The sequence below is a fragment of the Pungitius pungitius genome, chromosome 1 (genome assembly GCF_949316345.1).
Source record: "Pungitius pungitius chromosome 1, fPunPun2.1, whole genome shotgun sequence".
In the NCBI taxonomy this organism is placed as follows: Eukaryota; Metazoa; Chordata; class Actinopteri; order Perciformes; family Gasterosteidae; genus Pungitius; species Pungitius pungitius.
In genome coordinates this window covers 25,931,899-25,954,400 of record NC_084900.1, presented here as the reverse complement: position 1 = coordinate 25,954,400, position 22,502 = coordinate 25,931,899, and the positions used below count along the sequence as shown (strand labels likewise).

The window sequence follows — 22,502 nt, the reverse complement described above, 5'->3', positions numbered from 1 at the left end:
GACTGACCACATTTATGTGAAGCAGTGTCTTGCATTAAATAATGCAATCTTATTTTCAATTCAGTCTATTTCAGTCAAATTTGACAGTGGGCAAAAATACTTTTCTTGTCTTTAATAGAAGGAAATATTTTGTATTAAAATGAACAATGTTATGTAAACGTATTACATTAAATTCAATCAAATATTAGAATCAACAGACGCAAAAAATGCATCTTAAAGATAACAATGACAAAAGACAAACATTTGAATCAGTAGTTTTATGTTTATATTAATTTTGTTATTTTAAACAAAAAAACACAGTCATGGCTCAACAGAAAGTTTGAAGACAAAGAAATGATCAGGTGCCAGACAGAAAACACATCAATCACAAGGAACATATTTTAAAGTTAGGATATTTCTTATCTCATGTAATGTAAACTTCTCTTTCAGGTTCATCACATCATGAAGTAAGTGAATAAGGTAAATAAGGTTTTATTTGATGTGGAGGTTTATGAACACTCTCCAGAGCAAACTAGAAATACATTTCCTTTCATGCAAGAAAATCTACTGATGAGAACCAAAATGCTAATCTAGTTTACTGAAAAGACATGTGTTAAATGGATATTAGTTCTGGAAATATTTTTCACCTCCGTTGATCAAGTGGTTTTCAACAACATGAATAGAAAGTTGACTGTGCATTTTGTCAAAGTCTTTAAAATCTTACACACATGTAGGGATTTAACATCAGAAGAACCATTTGGAATCTTGTGGTTTTGGTCCAGCGGTAAAAGTAAATTATGTCACTTTTCATTAGAAAAACTTATATACTACAACAAAAAGTCAATGAAATCATTGTGTTTCATGGATCCACGCAGCCTCACTGGTTCGGCCAGCTAATCAGCTTAACCTGCTGTCTTGTTAATGGAGCATTTAAGCCCATAACATTATACAAACATGCTCTGGCTCAACAATGCTGCTTGCAATTAATTTCATGCGCACACATCCATATGTAACCGTGACACTGTGTTACTGGATAATGTCTGTTATTTAGAAAGCAAGTTTGAAATGTCCGGCACGAGGTCTTTTTATATCATGTGACGTCCGGTTGTCCTCAGATCACCTGTCAGTTCACAATGTGGAAACGGACATCACTGCTTCAGTGTCTCAAAGGCAAACTATTATGCATTTAATGTGCTACACAGTGAAAGCGTCTGATCACATCAGACCAGCGCACATAACGTATCGTATAACAGTTTAGCATTTTTGGATTATTTCCTCTCAGAGGACTCATCAATAAAGACGTGTTGTCTTACACTGGTTAAGCATTGCTGGAGGTAAACGGAAGGGGACAGCGTTGGTAAATATGGCACAGAGTGCAGGAATGATCCAGTGTCATGTGTACTGTGTATGGGTGTGTGTGTGTGTGTGTGTGTGTGTGTGTCCCTCCTATCCAGAATAGTAGTTGGTGGGGACAAAGGGCATCTTGCTGACAGTGGCTGGCACTGCTTTTTTCCTGACTTCAACCTGGATGGCTGTTCCATTTTTAGCGAATGCTGCATCCACGTAACCCATGGCAACATTCTTTTTCAGGCAGGGAGACGGGCAGCCGCTGGTCACTTCACCTAAATAAAACAGAAGAGAAAAGGTCAAAGTTTCTGTCTGAATCCCTTGTTTGCCACATCTTAAGATAAAAAGATAGCAAAAAAAAATGTTTGGTGGGTCCCCTCTCTGGTTCAAGTTAACTTCCTCAGCAGCACACTAACTTGTTAATCTACTCAATCTTCAGTTGCTTACATATCACATTGTTTCCACAACTTTGTTTATGCATGCTAAATACCATGTGAAAATATGTGGTGAAGTACCACAAAAGATGGTACAATCTCTTTAGAAATTCTAGACAATGTGGCTTTAAGCATTAATATTAAAGAAAAAATCTTAACTCAAGGTTTAAACATTAAAGTTGATTAGATTTCACATTTATTCCGGCCCAGTATTCCTCGTACTGGTTTTGCGCAACTCTTCTATTAAATACATGAGTGCCCCAGCCTTCAAATTGTAAACCACTTTATCGGCGTTGGCTTTCTGACCTATGACCTTTCCGTCAGGGCTGAGAATGGGCGTGTGTTGTCTGACGGGTGGGCCGGAGGACACCAGGCCGACTCTCTTCCTGGCCGTCTTGGCTTTGATCTGAGGTACAATGATGTCCGCTCCGGGGAAATCCTTGGTCTGACGCCGGCGCTTTCCTATAAGTAAGAAGGAGACGCAACAGACCGAGTAGACGGAAAAGACTGCACCGTATATTCAAAGCTCAAGAAAAGCCATAAAGGCTCCACTTTGCTCACCAGCTAGTCGCTAACAGTGTCACTTTGTGGTTTGGTGTTAAGTCTTAGTGCCTCTTCCCTGAAGGTGAACGTGGCAGCTCATCTAACTGTCTGCTTGACCACAGAAATCTTACCTATGGTCCATACTAAGGAGCCCTCAACAGGCGTGGTGGTCTCATCTATGTCATTTCCGTAGAGGCAAAGCCCCGCCTCCAGCCGTAGACTGTCCCTGGCGCCCAAACCGGCCAGCTTCACCTCAGCGTTAGCCAGCAGCTTCTCCGTCAGCTCCACCACTCTGGACTGAGGGACAGAGATCTGGGACACAGAGACACAGACATGTAGAGATAGGTCTCCATCCATGGAGCTTTAACTGGAAACAGTACGTTAACACATCGATATTTGTTGGATGGCAGGGTCTTTTGACATTAAATATATATTATCAAGCGGATAATGGGTAGAGGTATTAAGTTAATTGAATTCATTACTGAGAAGTTAATTGACATTTTATATTTACAGACCTCAAAATATTCCTGCGTTAAAACAGGAAAGGAATCAAATGCGTCTGAGCACTGAGAGAGAGATGAGTTACGTGAAAGAACAAGTGAGACAAAGAGAAGCAAACTCCCACATTCCCTCTGTTGAACACTGAGACCCACCCACATCCATCCTGATATCTAGAGAGGTCCAGCAGGGCTGGCTGGTGGAGAGTTAAAGATAAATCATGGTAAAACTTTAACTTTGAATCCCGCTGCAGGTTCTTCAAAACAGAGTGTTAAATAATGAAATAAGAAGTTGAGAAAGGGACAATTGGAATCATTTAGTTTTTGATGTTACACATCATATGCTAGTTCACGTTAATTATCAGTCCCATCAGATTCAAAGCAGCACTATTTACATCTTTTCATAGAAATAAAGTGATTTCTCCAACGAGAACAATGGCACACAGAAAGACAAAAGGGAATACAGACCAATAGAAACATTATCCTGTGACTGGACTTGATAGCATCTCTTTCCACTGTTATATCATTGTGTCTGCTGGTCTGCTCCAGACTGAAATACACATGAACTTATAGCGGCTTATTCTGCATAAGCGTAGATATGTGTGAGCATGTGTATCTGTCTGCCTTTCTAGTGGTTGCAGCAAATCAACCTTTTTGAGTCTTTTACGCATCATTAACGTCCCTAACTCTTAAAGGGCCTGCAGGGGCCGCTTGGTCTCATCGACCGCTTGCATTTGGAATCTTGTTTCGCAATTGTTCCAGATTTTTATGCCCAGGTCGACCAAAACGACCAGAAGAAAAATGAATAATAATTTGCTCACTTCCACCCCGTCTTCCCCGGTGTATCCACAGCGAGTGACCCTGCAGCCAGGAATACCAAACACGGTGGCCAAGGTGGAGGTCATGAAGGTCAGCTTCGTGAGGTCCTCTTTTAGCCCCTCCTGGAGCACCTGAGCCATGGATGGACCTGACAACACACATCACAAATGATAAATCATCTAAATATACTACAGCATGGGTAGTCCTACACACAGGTGTCAAATCGCAAGATAAATATAATAGTAACTGACTAAAGATACAGTGTGGGGAAAATAAAGCCAGCCGAGATAATGAAACATATGCTGTGAATAGAGTAATTGAATCGTAGTAAGGCAAGAGATGTCTAGAAGCAGGTCTAGAGATACGGCTCTTTTAAGCATTTAGAGTTTGGCAATTAGCGCCACCTCCTGGCCGTAAAACAAAAAGGTCATTGCTCAGGACACCTCACCTGAATAAGATAAAAAAAGCACTAACTGATGGTTGGTTAGTTATTGATAGCATACTTTCTTTTATAACTTCCTTCAATGGAGGCAGAAAAAACAGAAAAAATGATGAATGGTGAATGATGAGTTAACAGGCTGGGAGGAAAAGACGAGGCGAGGAGAAGGAAAGAATAAGCAATAGAAAAGAGGGTGGAGGAAAGGACTGAAGTAAGAAACAATATTTAACCTTGCACAGCAATCAGCGCCTCGTCAATGAACTCCAGGTCCACATCGAACCCTGCAGCTTTGAACTCTGCCAGTCTGGCCTAAAGGCAAAACACACACCCGTTCCATCAGTCTACACACAAACACACACACACACACACACACACACACACACACACACGGCTTTTACCTTCATATGAGCAGAGTCCTTGTCGGCGCAGCCGGCGTTGGAGACGATGTAGAGGTAGCCCTGGTCCGTCCTTGTCACAATGAGGTCATCAATAATCCCTCCTTTCTCAGTGGTGAAGAGGGACAACGTGCCCTGAGGGGTTTGAGAGAAAAGCTGGTGAATGTGTTATAATACAATAGCTGTACACAATAAATGTGTCTTAAATCATAAAGGTTGGCTATTTCTATGAAGTTGGCACTATTTCTTCAAAATGGACAAGATGAGGAAAATTTTAACAACTGTGTGATTATTCAGACAACTTTCTATTTTTCTCATACCCATTTCTTCTCTTTCCCTAATGCTCCAGGGAGCCTGGTTCTGCACTGAGTTTACTAAAGTCTTCTTGTAGCAGAAAACAACTTTGGGAGTGATTTTCTCCTGGATTTAGTTCACAACCGCTTTTCCTGCTTTCACTTTCGGAGCTGAAGAGCTAGAAATTTCTCTCAAGGGTGGGTGAGAACCAAAGTAGAATCACAAGGAGAGTTCCAATACATGCTAGTGTATCTAGTGAATGTATAAACATCCCATTATTAACAAACAAGTTCCCCACATACAAACATGAAATGTCATAATGTCTTTATATAATTGGACAACTATCTGTTGTTGTAGATTGAACATGATAGAACCCTTCATCTCACTTGGTTTTCCTTGAGTTCTGCAATGTCAGCAACTACGAGAGACTCCATGAACTTCACCCTGTCCTTGCCGAGGACTTTGGACTGGAACAAAAACAGAACAAGGATGTGATTAAACACAGGAATGGGATCTTTTTGTTTTCTGGTGGATCGCTTGATGGGTCAAAACAAATCTGCAGTATGTTATTATGATGACGTGTTCTCTATGAACGCGATATGCAAACTTGTACATGTATGCATGCATATATATGCGTTTACCCGGGTCCAGGAGTTTACTGTGTGAGAGTTCATTTACACTAATCTCACCTGCAGCATGTGGCTGACATCAAAGATGGAGCAGTGCTCTCTGGTGTGCATGTGTGAGGCGATGTGGCTGTCTTTGTATTGGACAGGCATACTCCAGCCTGCAAACTCCACCATTTTGCCCCCGTGCTCCCTGTGGAAGTCAAACAGCGGAGTTTTCTTTGCGGGAACCTAAAGGAGCCAAAGAGTAGAAACATAAGGAATAAATCACAAAAGTTTTGTTATGATTATAAGTAGAAAACATAATGCGTCATAAGGGTGCTAGAAGGGGGGATTTTTAAATATTAGTACAAATGTTTAAATCATATATTATGTTTCTAAGAATACAATTATTTTTGTTTTTAATTGTTGTGTGGTATTTGTTAATATAATAACAGTCCAACCAGTGTAACGCATTGCACCCCATTCCAAACAGGACGTACTTCTCGATTGGTTGCACAGGTCACTTATATCTACACACTCATGTTGTTCTTTCTGCTCGACTTCTTTCTGCTCGACTTCTGACCAACAAACCCGCCACTGGGGGGGGGGGGTCACACAAAACTGTTCAAGTCCAAAGTCAGCTGTTAATTTGAATGAACAAAGTAGAGGTGGTTGTAATGCACGCGCACACACAAACCTATTAATGAACTATAGATTACTGCTCCCCCATTGTGGGACTAATAAAGGAATGTCTTATCTCAGAGTTAGGAGAGGGACTTTACTCTTGTTTCCCCTTCTGCCTTTGTGCAACACTCAAAAAGGCAAACCTCTGCTGCCTGAGGATTTAGAAAAAGGATATAAAATAAAGAATTAAAACGTTTTGCATAACGATTCTGATCATTGCAACAAGTGACCTGGAAGCACAGCAATGGAAGCAAGGCCCCACTTGAATAAACACACGTTTAGTGAGCAGTCAGTCACTCGTGGTTTTAATAGTCCTGCTGTGCAGCGCGGTGAGGTGAAGCGCAAAGAGAGGGGGGGGCAGCCTGCTGGGACAGATTCACGTTATGTCTGCATGCTGTGCTGCTGTGACACACGGATGCCCTTATTGTAATGCAGCATCACTAAAGTAGCTTTTCTGGAGTGGCGGTTGAAGGCAAAGGCTCGAACATCGACACAAACATCCCCCTTGCATCATAAAAACTAGGATTTTACGATCTCCATTTCATTTGTGATCATGGGAATTTAAATGATGGCACAAAGCGATCTCTTAATTCATGTTAAACCTACTACTGAGAACGTATGTCTACAACTTGTACGAGACTGATATCTTAACGATAAGACGTTTACCACCGTGCCATCAAGCTGCCTCATCCACAGCGACGCACAACCACTTTGGGTCACTTTGAGCGGGTTTTGACTTCACGGGGCACTTACATCTCCACTCGACGCCTGCCTCTTCCCCGCACATCCCGCACCGAGCGCCCGCAGCAAGCCGTGCCCGGAAGCCCGCAGTCCGAGCTCCGAGCCCCCGACGCCGGCCAGACACCGAGCCCACATCACGCCGCGCGCGTCCGACGGCTGACACCGACGCTGTTTTACTCAAGTCTTGAGGCTCCACGTTTCGGAAACTCGAGCTCGTGTTCTGCCAGAATCACACGCAGCAACATCGATTGGAGGAAGGCGCAAAGACTTGTGGGATATGTAGTCGATGAGTGTGACGCGCAGGAGTTCAAAGTTTGACGAATCCTCCTTCCGCGTCTTGTCATACAACGAAGAAATAATGATTTGGTTTTGAGGCATAATTTCCTATAATACAATATATAATATAATGCATTTATTATGGATCATCGATGAGTTGTATTAATACGCTATCATATATTGTATAGTGCTTTTTAATGCTATTTTAAAATCGTGACACTGTTATTGGGTCAAAGTACAGATATTAAACGTGTTGTAATAAAAACCTGTGTTTATTAGAGCTGTGTTGAACATATATTCATGTGGCTTGTGAGGCGTACACATGGTCAACTTATCTATACTTCTTTATTGATGTTTGTATTTTACAGGCCTCTCCATGTTGTTCTGTGCATACTGTAGCGTGTCTGAAGTTCCAAAATGTATATGGTTCTGTTACTGTTGCTTGGGCCAGGGTTGGGGTGCCGCCCCTTCCGGGGGTTGTGGGCGCGAATGTTGCGGGTCGGGTGTGTTGGGAGACCTGTGTTTGGTTGGTGAGAAGCAGAATAAACCCAATTCATCATAAACCTGGCTCCTTATTGGCACGGAACGTTACAATACTTTACACCACTTTAATTACGTCCTGGAAATCAAGACATTTCATCTTATATTTCGTTATTTGAAGATCCCTGAATTTTTGTTTTTGGTCAGATAAAGATTCTCTGCTTTGTGCATCCAATGATATTTGTCCATGTGCGTTTTTGGGTGTGTGTTTATCCATCTGCACCCCGTCATGCCCTCCCTCCAGATTATCAAGTCATCCTTTGGCCTGAGAAACTAATAATACCACTATGACTGCTGCTATTTTAGGCCTGGAAGGCCAGCAAGGTTGAGCGTGTGAGCACGTTTGGAGGGGGGTAACGGGGGGGTGAGCAGGCTTTCTCTCTCTCTCTTGCTCTCTTTATATGTCTCAAGCTCGCTCTATCCTCTTTACCAGGGCAGCTAAATCAGAACATGGACACAACCAAACATACTTGATAGGGGGCTGGGGTTGGCACTAGGGCCTCCTACAGTTGCTGGGACACACACACACACACAAGCGCCCACATTCATGACGAGCAAGACACCAAGGAAAAACCTGGACGATCCCTTTTGGTTCCTTACACCAAGGACTTTAGTGGAATTTGAGTTCATTTGGATTACTTCCAGCACTGTGCGGCTTCTGGATGACCTGTGAGGATATTCAATGCACCTTTTTGCTGATCCTGTGGAGGAAGACACATTTTTTGTAAACGGGTGTCTGAGTGAGAGGAGACCGGGCGAACCAGAACAAACAAGCAAACACAAAACCCAGCAGCTCCCTCTTTGTGGAGACAGACGGTAAGTGGGAAGAGAACAGTTGTATTCTTATGCCCAAAAACTGATTAAAAGACGTCTCAAGCAAATCAGGAAGTCAGGCAGTCAATCATCCACTCATTTATTCTGTTAGTTGTAGATACAGGCCTGTACTGCCCTTTGGTCTTTGATTCAAATTCCAGCCACATTGTGCCTTTGTGGGTTTGAGATCCTACTATATTAATAGGTATGATAACGATATACATTCATATGACCTGTTATATGTTTATTTTGACTTAAAATAGAAACAACGTTCATCTGCTTTGTTGCCCTCTCACATGATGGGAAGGCCCTTACATGCCAACCCACTCCTCTATTTTTATTGTAACAACAGAAAATCCTCTACTTCTTTCCCTCTTTTGTCTTTCACTTTCAGAAGAAATCCATCCTACTCTCACCTCTAGCAACTACCAAAATGGTATTTGAGATGTAGTTGAAACTAAATGGAAATAGAACAAAGAATTCCGTTTTTTCATGTGGGATCAATAAACGAAGACAACAAGCAGCTGCAGTAGCTACTGCAGTGTCTCTTATGAAGTAAGCAAGAAGTATTCAGACACAATAGCAGCAAATTAAAAATAGCACTAAGATAAAATGTTATTTTGTATTGCTAACATTCCAATAACAAACTATCCAGATAAAGACATCAGTCGAGGTATTCAGAGCCCAGTTCCCTCATACATTTCTTTTTCTGTTACTTGGAAGCTAATACAGTGAAAGCTGCATGGCACACTTTAGGAAGATTAAATAGCCTCCAGAAACATTCCCTGGAAAGACGTTGTTGACTACAAGTGCCATTTGGAACCATCTGTCAGTCCCTCAGGAGGAGGCGAGATGTCGAGGCCTCCGTCCTCCCAGGCCACGCCTCAGTTCTACAGGGTCAGCGACAGAGATCTGACCGAGATCGAGCTACATTCTGTGGATTCCATCAACGACCTCCACCGAATACACCCCGAACTCAGCCACAAAGGTACAAACGCAACCGGAAGGCAGCAACAGAGGTGCACACACCCCCTCTGAACATTGACACAAGGATACACACATACCCCCAAATAAACGTAAGCAAAAGTAAAAAAAAGTCTATCCTGACTTTTAAATTAAGGTTTTGCACATCGATTTAAATTCATTTGAAGCATGTGTTCAGCCACAAAGATACATACACAACATCTGAAAGGTACACACTCACACCAAACACAGCCACACCGGCCCCCAAAAACTGACGCACGCTTGCCACCAGCTACAGTGCAAGTGCAAACATTCATCTTCTGTCTATGATTTCAGGGGCGAGGCCTCCTCGTCCTGCTTACTCTCCCTCCTCGAACGGCAATCTCTACACAAGTGACATGACGACTGTCAATCAAAGAGGTCGTCCGCTCAGCAGCAAGTGGCAGAGTCGTCTGCAGGACTTGCTCACACCCAGCTCCTCTCACGCCTACGCCATGGGCTGCGCTATCATCACTCTGCTTCTCATAACTGTATTACTCATCTTCTACTTTTTGGGTGAGATACCCCATTCGTTCATTTTTCTTTTGTTTCCCCTGATATATCCTGTATTGTTTGTGTTTTCTTTGAAGTGTGTTTGCCTAAATAGCTTTGTCTCAGTCGTGTTATTTGCCTCCAGTCCAGCAGGGCGGTGCCGTTCAGAGGCTGACTGAAGCAGTTAGGGAGAAGCAGGCTGCATCCACCCAGCTGTCACAGCTGATCCAGGAGCTGCAGGCGCTGAGACACAACCTGACAGCCTTGAGAGGCGGGACATAAAACGCCCTTAATTGTGTAATTCTCAATGGATTTGTCCTAAATGTTATGTATGTTTCAATCTCAAATGACTGATGAAACCGTTGACGGTTTCTGAAAACATTTACACTCTTTCCTGCACTGGTAACTGTATGAAAATGAGAATATCTCATAACATTACATCAAATAACACACTTGATAATATTCAAACGGTGATTCAGCATTAATGGTCATAGATATTTACCACGTGTTGCCATTTTCTTAAGCTAAGATGTTTCTAGTTTGTGCCTTGTAGCCGACATTAAACGTGTGGATCGACACACTCTAAAAATGTCATGAACCGCCTGGAAAGCCAGGATTGTTTTGATTGCTTTGTACTTAACAATTCACTAACAAAATGTGTAATTATGTCATAATCATTACAACTATTTTTTCTGGTTTTGCTTATAAGAGAGGCAGATTGGGTTTAAGCTAATTTCATCCACATTTTCTGTCCTAAGCCATTATTTTTTGTTGTATTCCTTGCTGCAAAAAGTGCACTCTCACTTAAAACTATAGCAAAAAAACAGAAATTAAAACAACATAAATGTTTTGCTGACACATAATGCTGAAAGAAACAAATAAATAGTTAAACTGAAGTATTTGAACATGAGGGAAATAATTCAAATCAAATAATCACACATTCTGTGGGGTGAAATGTGTCCTTTTATAACACTATTATCATGCAAATTATACTTCACAATTCACAAATCTTACATTTGACCACCCCTTGACAGAAAAGTTTGGGTTATGTGAGCTCCTCTTCCTCTTGACATTCGTGTCCAGTCCAGCCCGGGTAGCACTGACACATGAAGTGTTTGGCGTAACATGTGCCTTTGCCTGAGCCAGTGAGCATGTTGATTTCCTCAGGGTCAGAGGTCGCGGGTGGACTCGAGGTGACCATGTGACTGGAGCTGGGGTTTCGTCTGGCGCAGCGGCCGTTGCCGTGGCAAAGTTGGAGGCTGCAGCGCTTTATGTTGGATCTCAGTGATTGAAGGAAGGGCCCCAGGACAGTGTGTATGTAGTCCCTGAGAAGGCCGCACTGATGCTGTGTGGGTGGAGAAGTGGAGAGGGTTGCACACAGACACACACACACACACATCAATAGTGCTCTAGAAACAGTACTGACCTTGGATTTGGCAAATTTCAACTCCCCCCACAGCACCACGCCAGCCGCTCCAAGGGCCGCACTCTCCCCCAATGTGTGCACCAGGTCGGTCTGCACACACACACACACACTTACAATTGGTGTGTGTGTGTGTGTGCATGATTTTATGATCTGCAACGACTCCTACCGTATTGAGAAAAGTGAGCGAGTGTGTGAACGCTAGCCTGGCGTAGGGAAGGACTGGCGTGGCCTGTCCGGGGTTGGTCCTGTGGTGCCAAACCGACGCCACCCTCAAAGCCTCCAACAGTCTGTGTCTGAGTGACAATGAGTGAAAAAGTCAAACATCAGTGACTCCTTTAACTTACACATTTGGTTGAAATATTTTTTTTTGGAGGTTTAGGGCGTTATTTCACACATTTCTTTTTGCTTTTCTGTATTTTTTTACCTGACCATCAGCGCTGCCTCCGTGGATCCTGCCATCCTTTGCGGCAGGTAGATACTGGGATAGAGAGCAGTGGACTGACTCCAGAGCCAGGACAGACGGTCATTTTGGTCCTTGTACCCCCTCTGACAGCGTCCAGTGTAGCTTTTATCTGACCACACATTTGAGACAATGTATTTTATGTATTTTGTCTATGTATTTTAAAATATACCTTTTGGTCAAAACCTAAAAGAGATATGTAGACACAACGCAAGTCAAGACCCATCAAACAAACTGATGGACACACACTCAGTACCTGTCTTTCTCTTCTGCTTATTTAGGCAACTTGGAAAACCGTAAAAGCCCCAGAGTCCCTTGGGATGAACTCTGACCGCCGACCGCAGTGTCTCCCCCATGAACCTCCGAGCACTCTCCTCAAACTTCAGCTTGGCCAACATAGTGGTTGCGCTCTCTGACAAATCGGGTCTCTCCTGTCTCACCAGCAGCTTGGACTGCCTGCGGTACTCCAGCTTGGTTCCAAAGTTTCTCTCCCACAATGGCCGCCATTCTTCCCAGTCGATAACGGCTATACCGTTGAAGTTTGGCTGCAGCAGACCGGACATCTGCGTTGTTGCAAGAGAAAGGTGAGCAGAGAGGTCGCCGAGCTGCGGTATCCCTCCGTTAACCATGCTGCCCCGTGAGAGGTACGGATATTTCCCCAGGTGATCCCGGTAGAAGATGGTCATTTTCTGGAAGATTTTTGGGGGACAAATGCTCATTCATGGGTTTATACTCTTAGTCTCTAAAGCACGTGTATATGATTTAATAATAGAAGAACACTTATTTTCCCTTACAACTGTCGGTATGAATCGAACTCTGCAATGATTTGGAATCTTTAAGCCTGAGGTGGAGATATTCAGATTTATCAGGAGCTGATGTTTCTCAGTTGGTATACACTCCGAATACCAAATGTAGGTACCCAAGTACTGACAACTGATTTATTATTATTATTATTATTACAAAACTCTTTTGGCTCTTAAGTCACTGAATTTAACATGTTGTATAGCTAAAAGTATTAGGAGTTAGAAATGAAAGCAAAGATAGCAAAGTGCTGAATAATTAAACATTGTCCTAAAGAGACACCGGTTGTTGATATTCAATAAGACAGATATATAACAGATAGCAGGGTGACAACTCTCAAATTGTCCCAAGATGAACAAGGCATCTTCATAGAATACTTGTGACCAATACATAACCATGTTTCCCAAAAAATACTGAGGTCAGTAAAGTATCAGATCCCGCTGGCGACACTGTGCGTCACCCACTCGGGTCGGTCACCTGTCCCTGGAAGCTCTGCTGCCTGTTCTCCACGATGTCAAAGTGGCCCAGGTCCAGATGGACGTTGAAGCGCTTGTGGCACCGGGCCGTCGGCACGTTCCACACCACAACAAAGGGCCGCTCCTCCAGGACGGGACCCGCCGCAGCCGTCCGGGGGACGCGGGGGAGGACAACGCCATGGGTGAAGGTCGGTGACAGAGAGGAGCCGGAGAGACGAGAGTGGAAGAGGAGGAGGAGGAGGAAGAGGAAGAGGAGGAGGAGGAAGGGGACCGAGAGGTGTGACAGACCCATGGGCGCTCCTCCACTGAGGTGCCCTGTCCTCCCTGACAGGAAAGAAATGGCCATTGAGATTTGGGGGTCGGAATATCCTAATGAACAAAGACTGTTGTCATAGGAAACCCAACACACACATTTACAAACATTGAAATAGAATTATGTTAAAGCCAAACCAACGTAAATCTTCTAACATACTGGAAGCATATATGCAATAACATAGAAAAGACAAATGAATATGTTTTTTAAAATATATTTATTCACAGAATTTTTCAATTGAAAAACTTATAAAGATCAGTTTCTTCAATCTAAAACAGGTCTTAAGAATTTTAATAGACTGGCACTGAAAGTTCACAACAGGCATCATGGTGTCAGTGGATTTGGGCCAAATTCCCCAACAGAGCTGCTCAACCTGCAAAAGTACGGTTGGATTGGACTGTCTGGATGAGCCGAAATATGTATTTTTTTCTAAATTGCCTCTACAGAGCTTCTCCGTTATCCTCCAAACGAATGTATTCCATGTCACAACCCCCTTTCTTTCAAAATACTTCAATTAATACTTGAAAATGGCCACTCGCCTTAATGGCCAACATATGACTCACTGCTTCATTGGGAAAACAGTAACCCAGGAAAGCAAACAATTCATTTCATTCATTATTATTTGAAGGTGAAAACAAGGGTTGTTTTTTTCAAAATTCTTTGGTTCAATAGAACGGATCTCGACCCCCCCTTCAGAGAAGAGTCTTTGTCAAAAGTCTTTGTGCATCCAATAGATGGGGACTCCTTTGGCGTCTCTGTAGGGAGTTTCATTCAGAGTCTGAACTACAAGCTGCACCGCTGATTGAGGAGAAGGAGGAGGAGGAGGAGGAGGAGGAGGAGGAGGGGGAGGAAGAAAGGAAGGAGGTGGTGGAGATGGAGGACGCAAGCTATAAGGTGGAGGTGACCCTATAGCACAAACACTCCCTTGTGGTGCCTGAACCTTCATCGTTGTCCGTGATTGTGTCTTCGCCTCTTCATCTTCTTCTTCCTCACTCCGCATCCTGGAGAACCTCAAAAGCGTCTCCATGGGGACGAACGCCGCCATGGCGCCCGCACTCTGCACGGGGGTGCACAGCGCGTACCCGAGGTGCGCGTAGAAGCGCTGCTTGTCGTGGGTGGTGAGGCACATGCGCGCGAACCCTCTGCTTTTGGCGTAACGCTCCGCCTCCTCCATCAGAGTCCGGCCGTAGCCCCTCCCTCGCTCGGCGCCGGACACCACCACCGACTCCACGAACAGGCTGCCGGCGTGACCCACGACCCGGGACAGCCGGGCGTGGCCGAGCAGCCGCTCCGTCTCCCCGAGGCCGCGGAGGAGCACCAGGCACACGGGGAACTCCGGGCAAGACTTCCGCAGGGAGTGGACCCGGGCGGCCCGGCTGCGCTGCCACTCGCAGTTCACCAGGTCGGCGCAGGGGACCAGCAGGTCGGGACGCTGGTGGATCGGAACCGCACGGATCTCCCTCGCTTGCTCGGAGTCGGCGGGCAGCTTCTGTTGGGCTTCCCCGCCCGACGCCGCGATGTCACGGACTCTCTGGACGTGCTGCGTGGGAGTTCCTTCTGCGGGGCGCGGGAAGAAGCCCAGGTCGCCTTCAGGGTCCGGGTGGGAAATCGTTGAGGTTGATGACCTGTGGCGATCGGGGTGCAACTAAAGTCAGTCTTCATTTAACTCCAACAAATATATACAGAATTTGTTTGGGACATGTGGTTCCATTAGGCCGTGGTCAGACTGATCCGGGAACAGGTCTGATGGATCAAACATGTGTCCACATACATCTTTTTCAAACTTTCATCCCAGTGCTCAGTTGAAACCTGACCGGACTCCAGCTCTTTCCTGCCGGTGAACCACACTATGAGCACACACTCAAGACAATGTGCCCTGTGACCGATAGACTTCCATTGACCCGTGGATCAGATGTTGAGGGTCCCCTGACAAGTCTTCAGCTCCTTTGGGCTGTAAGGGGAGACACATGCACGAGGATAAAACTAGAGCGCTGATCCCCCTTTCATCGTTTCCACCTCAGCCTTTATGGTCCTCTTGGTTCTGTTGAAGAGCAATCGGGTGTTGGCAGTTGTTTGCCTTGCTCACAGACACTGGTGGGTACCGGGGAGGGGGTTCAAGGAGTCAGTCATTTCCGTACAGAAGGACCGTCAGTCGCCAAACCGTGCTTCCCGTCAGCATGCCAAGGAGCTCTGAAGTAGAGCTGAAACTATTCATTTCATTACCAACTAATCCGATGATTCCATTACAAAAAGATAGTTTTGTCCGAACAGTTCAAAACCAGAAAGATATTTAGTTGTTTAAGACTAAGAACCAATAGATTCTTGGCCTTTGCTCTTTTAAAACAATGACTTCAATGATCATTATAATCACTGGTCATTTCAGCTCTACTCCGAAGGTTATGACTTACACAAAACAGTATTTTATAGGGATGCAGATGTGTTGTTTTGGACCAACTTTAAGTCAAGCCTCATTTTTAAACAAAATGTTATATTCTCCCACCGCATGTTTTGACAGTGCAAATGTGAACATGACATCCTGCTTTTTGAAAGATAAGTCATATTGGCAGATTTGATAGATGACTGATATAATTTGTTTGTATTGCACTTTGAATAATAGTAAAAATGAGACCGTTCTCATACATGATACAAGTATTGTATCCCTCACCTCTTTTTATACAAGCGGTGCAATTCAGCTGGGTCCCATCCGTGTGAATGGGGAAGTATTCTGTTATCTTTACACATCTTTACCACGGTTTCTTGAGAAAACTGAACTGAAATGCGATGAGGATATGCTTAAATTCTACGGGTGACTATTGCATTTTTTGCTAATTATTCAGGCAAATCCGAGTCCTACTGACGCTTATATTCTTAATTTTAGCACATAGAGACGTTGGACTAATACAATGCTCCCGATGATCGAACATAATAGCATGTAATTACACCATGATGTCAAAAGTTTGCCCTGAGCCAACAGCCTTTTTGTAACAGATAAAGCCACATATTGCATATGAGACAATAACAAGCATAATTATTGCTGTCTGAAAATCCTTTACACCAATTAAATAAGCAAAGGCACAGAGTTGAGTTTCATTAGTGAAAAAACACTGAGGGGTTTCTCCATTTTCAGTCAGTAAAACCTCAAAGAAAAATACTAATTTAAAAAGTTGCCTGGGATTGATTTTAGTATTGCAGAAATTAGAAAGAAATAGAAATACTTACTCACCAACAGAGAAAAGATGAAGCCAAACGCCTGACTAAAAGAGCTATAAACTTGGGACTACGACTGAGTAACTGCACATTCACCCAACACTCACTAAAAAGGAGACGTTGAAAAGATGCAACAGGAAACTGACAGATGACTGATAAAAACAAAGAACATGCTTACAGGCAAGCCTTGGTAACTTAACATATTGCATTTCCCTCTCAAATGATGGCATCATTATTGGATGCAGGCATTAAGAGAATTTAGGTAAAATGGTTAAACCAACAGGATTTTTTCTCCCTCTCAATAATACTTTCTGTTTACAGTATTTCTAAGAAGGGATTTACAAGCAAACATTTTTTGCAAAGACATGCCAGTAAGCTCTGGTGTTACTGATGGATATCAATACTTCAGGATTACTGAGCTACATCCGCTCCGTACAGACATCATTACAATATAATATATAATATATAATAATATAATAATATAAATAATTTCTTTTTGTGGTTTTATCTAAAGTTTTGTCCTCTCCAACATGCAACGAAACGGCAGAATTATACTTTATTCTAATGAAATAAAAAAGATATTGTTAATCTTTAACAATCTATAAATACAAAGTCAGGCATACCAGTGTGTTTATGTGTGTGTATATATATATATAAATTTGAATTATATATATATATATATAATTCAAATTTTATCCAAGAAAGATTAAATCTTGAGCCACAGCAAACAAGTTTAAAAAGTAGAGACGTGGCCGACGGCCGGTTAGTTCCCACAATGCATTGCGTGTCCCTTGTAGTTGATGTATAAACTTACTCTTCTATTCCACTTAAAACTTAGCAATGTGCTTACTCGACAATAATAAGACGCTTTACTGTAGTCCTGTGCCATTTTATGTCATTTAGATCCATATAGTTTGCTTTTGAAGCCTAACAGAGGGAGGTACGACCGTGAAAGGCCTTCAGCCCTCTGTGATTTGATCCTCAGTACACTCTAGTTTCTCTTCAGATCGCATAAATCTTTCGCCTTTTACTAAAGATTTCCGTGGAGAGGAACACTATGAGTTTTAACTAATTTTTTGATGCCCTGCTTCATTGCGGGGCTTCCTAAAATGTCAAATATAAATGATAACTATGTTCGTGCGCCTAACACACTAGGGTGCGTTTCCACCGAGCGGTACGGGTTGGGTCGGTACCCTTTTATTTGTGTCTCCACTGAAAACAGTACCAAAAATCCGCACCGTACCGTACCTCTTTTTGGGTACCCTTCCGTTGGGGTACCTGGCACAGTTGATTGGTACTAAAGGGTGGAGCTAGACTCACTGCAGAACGTTGATTGGTTGAAAGGGTGTCGTCATTTACGCGTGCCGCAAGGGGAAAGACAACTCACGAGGTGCCATTTTTAAACTACAACACCGTCGCAACAATGTCGCCGCGCAGCATTACTTTAACGTGCCACATATCGAGAAGCAAGAACAGGATCTGCTGTATGTCCTCCATTGTTGTTTGCTGTTAGCTTTCAGTTTTCGCGCGATCGAATGACGTCAATCTACCGCGCCTATCAAGTGACGTAACCACTACTTTCTGGAATACACTACGCAAGTAGGGGTACTGTTGGCGGTGGAAACGCTCGCCAAATCATGGTTAACAGACCCCACCCGTACCGTACAGCTCGGTGGAAACGCGCCATAAGTACCAACTAAATTAGTCGACTGGTTAGCCAGGCCGCACAATTAAAAATCGATACAGTACTTGAAGCAGGTATATATACTAAATGCGGGGCTCACCTTCTACTCTAACAGATCTGATAACGCCACAGAGTTTCATGTTGCATTCATCGTTAAATGTGTTTATTTAAGCTGATACATATATCTGTATCATTAGTGTAGATTGCACAAATCTTTCGCCCCTTACTAAAACTTTCCGTCGGGAGGTATGAGGTCAAATTAATCTGTTGATCAACAAAAGAAACTCAGTGATAGACCTAAATCGATTACGTAAATCTTGTTTGAAGTCATGATGTTATACATCTATACCTCCTAATTAAAAAATCGTCAAAGTCGTATATTAACATAAACACAGATATGGTCGGTTTGGATGACTTTAAGTCTATATGTATAGAACAAAAAATGTGAATTTTTCCTCTACTACATAGTGTTGATAACTAATAGAACCATTATTTTTAATCGACGTTTGTACGGAGTGGAAGTAGCTCAGGAATCCTGAAATGGAAACGAAGCTCAGAAGATCTTCGGGGCTGTACACTTGTTAACATTCAGGAATTAAATTCATGTCTTCTAAATTAGTGAAATGTGTGTGGTCAATGCCTCAAAACCAAAGCCTACGATGTTTTGGGTGAAACATACAACGTTTTGCTGAGGCGGAGGGGAGGGTGATTACTCTCGACACATTTCATCTTTGGGGTTTCTCATGTTCTGTTTTAGCTCACATTTGGGGGAAATTGAGCTACTTGTAAAGTGTAACTTAACGCATCACATCCCAAATGGATTCGAACGTCATCCAATTAAAATGTTATCCAAGAAATATTTCACCTTGAGCCACGGAAAGCAAGTTTAAAAAGTAGAGGCGTGCCCGACCGCCGCCATGTTCCCACAATGCATTGCGTGTCCCTTTCAGGTGGCATATAAACTAAACTACCTCTTATACTTCACTCATAACGTAGTAATGCGCTTACTAGACAACACTATCACGTTTTACTGCAGTCCTGTGCCGTTTTATGTCATTTGTATTTTTTTGCTTTTGAAGCCTAACAGAGGGAGGTAGGACCGTGAAAGGCGTTCAGCCCTCTGTGGTTTGATCCTCAGTACACTCTAGTTTCTCTTCAGATCGCATAAATCTTTCGCCTTTTACTAAAGATTTCCGTGGAGAGGAACACTATGAGTTTTAATTAATTTTTTGATGCCCTGCTTCATTGCGGGGCTTCCCGGGAATGTCAAATATAAATAATGACGTACAACACAGATAATAAACGTTCGAACACAGTGATGGTGTGTATCAGCAATGCTTAAAAGATGTGAAGCCTAGATTATATGATGTATACGGCCATACTTTGTTACAAGTTATGTACATAATCTTTCTGGTCCCTTACTGAAAACATCTGTGGAGAGAAAAACTGAAAAAGCGGAGCGGGAGCTCAGAAGTTTACCTCTAGGATAAGTTGTGTATATCATTTTATGTGTATTCTGAAAATATACTGTATACGTTGATTTTTATATTGGTCCATAATGTTTGAAATAGGTTACACGATAAATGTATTAATGCTGAACAGGCAGGTACCAGCCTTTCACTAATTGAACGGATATATGAACTAATAAAATCTGATACTGTCTCTGAGCTTAACTCACAGTTTGTTGATATTTGACAATTCAGGAAGCCCCGCAATGAAGCAGGGCATCAAAAAATTAGTTAAAACTCACAGTGTTCCTCTCCACGGAAATCTTTAGTAAAAGGCGAAAGATTTATGCGATCTGAAGAGAAACTAGAGTGTACTGAAGATCGTATTACAGAGTGCTGAAGCCCTTTCACGGTCATACCTCCCTCTGTTAGGCTTCAAAAGCAAATAATACAATACAAATGACATTAAATGTCACAAGACTGCAGTAAATCATGTGATATAATTGTATAGTAAGCGCATTACTACGCTATGAGTGAAATATAGGAGGTAGCTTTATACGGGAAATGAAAGGTACACGCAATGCATTGTGGGAATATGGCGGCGGTGGGGTTCAAGACGCCCCAGCGAAAAGTAGTATGTTTAAAAACATAATACATTTTTTTACCGGATCAGTGACCACATATTCTGAATGTATCACATTTGACTAATTTTAAGAATGGATTCATTAGTCATCAATTCATTGAACATTGGGATAATTTATCCGCTTTGCTTCTGATCCAGGTCCATTGTCAATTGACGTCAGCATGACAGTGTTTACACGTTGCTGTGAGCCAGGAGCTAAATGGAATTCAGCCGTCATTAATTGCATTATTCATGGTACACCTGTGCTTTTCCTACTGTCACATGTAAACACGTGTACAGCGCCGAAGACCTTCTGAGCTTCTGCTCAACTTAGATATCCAACAATATTACTTGTAATAAAGCATGGCCGTTTGTTTCGTACAAATCGGAGCTTTACATATGTACTATTGCAAGATTTTGGTACAATGTTGCTGACTATCGAGCGTTTATTATCTGTGCATCACATAATAAATTATATTTGACAATTTAGGAAGCCCCGCAATGAAGCAGGGCATCAAAAAATTAGTTAAAACTCATAGTGTTCCTCTCCACGGAAATCTTTAGTAAAAGGCGAAAGATTTATGCGATCTGAAGAGAAACTAGAGTGTACTGAGGACCAAACCACAGAGGGCTGAACGCCTTTCACGGTCCTACCTCCCTCTGTTAGGCTTCAAAAGCAAAAAAATAGAATACAAATGACATAAAACGGCACAGGACTGCAGTAAAACGTGATAGTGTTGTCTAGTAAGCGCATTACTACGTTATGAGTGAAGTATAAGAGGTAGTTTAGTTTATACGCCACCTGAAAGGGACACGCAATGCATTGTGGGAACATGGCGGCGGTCGGGCACGCCTCTACTTTTTAAACTTGCTTTCCGTCAAGGTGAAATATTTCTTAGATAACATTTGAATTGGGTGACGTTCGAATTCATTTGGGATGTGATGCGTTAAGGTACACTTTACAAGTAGCTCAATTTCCCCCAAATGTGAGCTAAAACAGAACATGAGAAACCCCAAAGATGAAATGTGTCGAGAGTAATCACCCTCCCCTCCGCCTCAGCAAAACGTTGTATGTTTAAAGACATAATACGATTTGTTCACCCCAAATATCACGTGCTTTGTTTCGACGCAGTGACCACATTTACTGAATCACATCTCACTGTATTTTATACCCAGCATTGATCGAGCCGTTAAAAAGTTTAAAAAACTGGAATACGCCCACAGCAAGGTAAAGAATACTGTGTTGTAAAAGCGAACTAAGTAGTCCAAGATATTTGTGTTGACAAAAACAGACCAATTCTCGGAGTTGATGTAACGTTATGTATTTGTGGATTGACATGAACTACTGACGTTTTATTTTGGACGCACTTGAGTCCACCGCGTTTACATCCACTGCCTTGTAGGGAAAGACTACATGTATGGATGTCAGCGCTGCATGCTAGCTAACCCATTAGCTTACTTTTAGCTTTTCCGTGTTGGTTAAATATTAGGAGGAACCGCAAGTTCACTTGTTCTTTAGCGAACAGCACTGTTCATCGGAGTTTGTTTCTCACCACAGTGTAACGTTACCTACATCTTTATTCTCGCGGCTCCTCGGCGCTGCTCGTCCTCCTCAGCGTGCTCTTGATTGACTGACAGCTGATCTGTGGTCAGCTGTAATGATTGCAACGCCGAACAACAGCCGCTAGCCGTCAGCGATAACTGCTCCAGGATCAGTTCCTCCCCGTGAGTAAACGCTGAATGCCACCAGGACGAAATGTTGAGGGTCCTGTTACTGGTCTGAAAGGTTATGTCCGCCACCTTGCGGTTGGGAGCGGTATTACAAACTGTCGCTCGTGACAATCCGTAACGAACTGTAGCTAGTCCAGAACATAAGCAGTATAAACTGCTTCAGGAAGCCATACAATGTGCACATGCAAACATGAGACTGCATGAACAGAGCATGGTGGCGGTCTTGAATAGAAGCTTACCAACACTGTCACACTTAACAGGATATTTGCCTCATGGCATCACAAACTCTACTTAATTTCATGGCATTAACTCAACCAGTAATTGGTTTTATGTGGTTAACAATTCGTATTTACTGCAAAGCTGTTGAGTATGAAGGTATACATTTTTTTTAATTCATCCTTTGCATGAGTGTACAATCAAAATAACAATTA

General features: G+C 42.8%; 4 protein-coding genes and 4 non-coding genes across 11 annotated transcripts; 3 read left to right on the top strand and 5 right to left on the bottom strand.

Annotated features, from left to right (window-relative positions):
• Nucleotides 1-242: 242 nt before the first annotated feature.
• On the bottom strand, nucleotides 243-7,049 carry amt (aminomethyltransferase). The gene is made up of 9 exons (XM_037478529.2): nucleotides 6,793-7,049; nucleotides 5,437-5,604; nucleotides 5,134-5,214; nucleotides 4,457-4,588; nucleotides 4,289-4,367; nucleotides 3,622-3,767; nucleotides 2,435-2,615; nucleotides 2,067-2,222; nucleotides 243-1,601 (listed from the first exon to the last, which is right to left on the bottom strand). Exons 1-9 carry the CDS (start codon nucleotides 6,913-6,915, stop codon nucleotides 1,426-1,428), a joined length of 1,242 nt encoding a protein of 413 aa, XP_037334426.1. The 5' UTR covers nucleotides 6,916-7,049; the 3' UTR covers nucleotides 243-1,425.
• A 970-nt stretch (nucleotides 7,050-8,019) lies between these two features.
• On the top strand, nucleotides 8,020-10,497 carry si:dkey-20d21.12 (uncharacterized protein LOC556245 homolog). 4 transcript variants are annotated; one of them, XM_037478551.2, is made up of 5 exons: nucleotides 8,021-8,412; nucleotides 8,807-8,964; nucleotides 9,243-9,397; nucleotides 9,709-9,927; nucleotides 10,049-10,497. In XM_037478551.2, the coding sequence occupies exons 2-5, from the start codon at nucleotides 8,960-8,962 to the stop codon at nucleotides 10,183-10,185; spliced, it is 516 nt and encodes a 171-aa protein (XP_037334448.2). In that variant the 5' UTR covers nucleotides 8,021-8,412; nucleotides 8,807-8,959; the 3' UTR covers nucleotides 10,186-10,497. The 4 variants fall into 4 exon arrangements, with proteins under 4 accessions (XP_062418826.1, XP_037334448.2, XP_037334447.2 ...); XM_037478550.2 differs by having other exon boundaries at nucleotides 8,804-8,964; XM_037478552.2 differs by having other exon boundaries at nucleotides 8,022-8,412; nucleotides 8,804-8,964; nucleotides 9,133-9,397.
• Nucleotides 10,498-10,855: 358 nt separating this feature from the next.
• Nucleotides 10,856-22,429, bottom strand: hyal3 (hyaluronidase 3). The gene is made up of 7 exons (XM_062563702.1): nucleotides 21,914-22,429; nucleotides 13,068-13,390; nucleotides 12,046-12,478; nucleotides 11,754-11,901; nucleotides 11,496-11,622; nucleotides 11,330-11,419; nucleotides 10,856-11,248 (listed from the first exon to the last, which is right to left on the bottom strand). Exons 2-7 carry the CDS (start codon nucleotides 13,356-13,358, stop codon nucleotides 10,949-10,951), a joined length of 1,389 nt encoding a protein of 462 aa, XP_062419686.1. The 5' UTR covers nucleotides 13,359-13,390; nucleotides 21,914-22,429; the 3' UTR covers nucleotides 10,856-10,948.
• On the bottom strand, nucleotides 13,605-15,509 carry LOC119204547 (N-alpha-acetyltransferase 80). The gene is made up of 3 exons (XM_062560080.1): nucleotides 15,482-15,509; nucleotides 15,194-15,210; nucleotides 13,605-15,024 (listed from the first exon to the last, which is right to left on the bottom strand). The coding sequence occupies exons 1-3, from the start codon at nucleotides 15,507-15,509 to the stop codon at nucleotides 14,089-14,091; spliced, it is 981 nt and encodes a 326-aa protein (XP_062416064.1). The 3' UTR covers nucleotides 13,605-14,088.
• LOC119223838 (U5 spliceosomal RNA) lies at nucleotides 17,573-17,688 on the top strand. Its single transcript, XR_005120996.1, has one exon. It is a non-coding gene; the product is annotated as a U5 spliceosomal RNA (small nuclear RNA).
• LOC119223837 (U5 spliceosomal RNA) lies at nucleotides 19,410-19,525 on the top strand. Its single transcript, XR_005120995.1, has one exon. It is a non-coding gene; the product is annotated as a U5 spliceosomal RNA (small nuclear RNA).
• On the bottom strand, nucleotides 19,976-20,091 carry LOC119223839 (U5 spliceosomal RNA). Its single transcript, XR_005120997.2, has one exon. It is a non-coding gene; the product is annotated as a U5 spliceosomal RNA (small nuclear RNA).
• Nucleotides 20,833-20,948, bottom strand: LOC119223841 (U5 spliceosomal RNA). Its single transcript, XR_005120998.1, has one exon. It is a non-coding gene; the product is annotated as a U5 spliceosomal RNA (small nuclear RNA).
• Nucleotides 22,430-22,502: the final 73 nt, after the last annotated feature.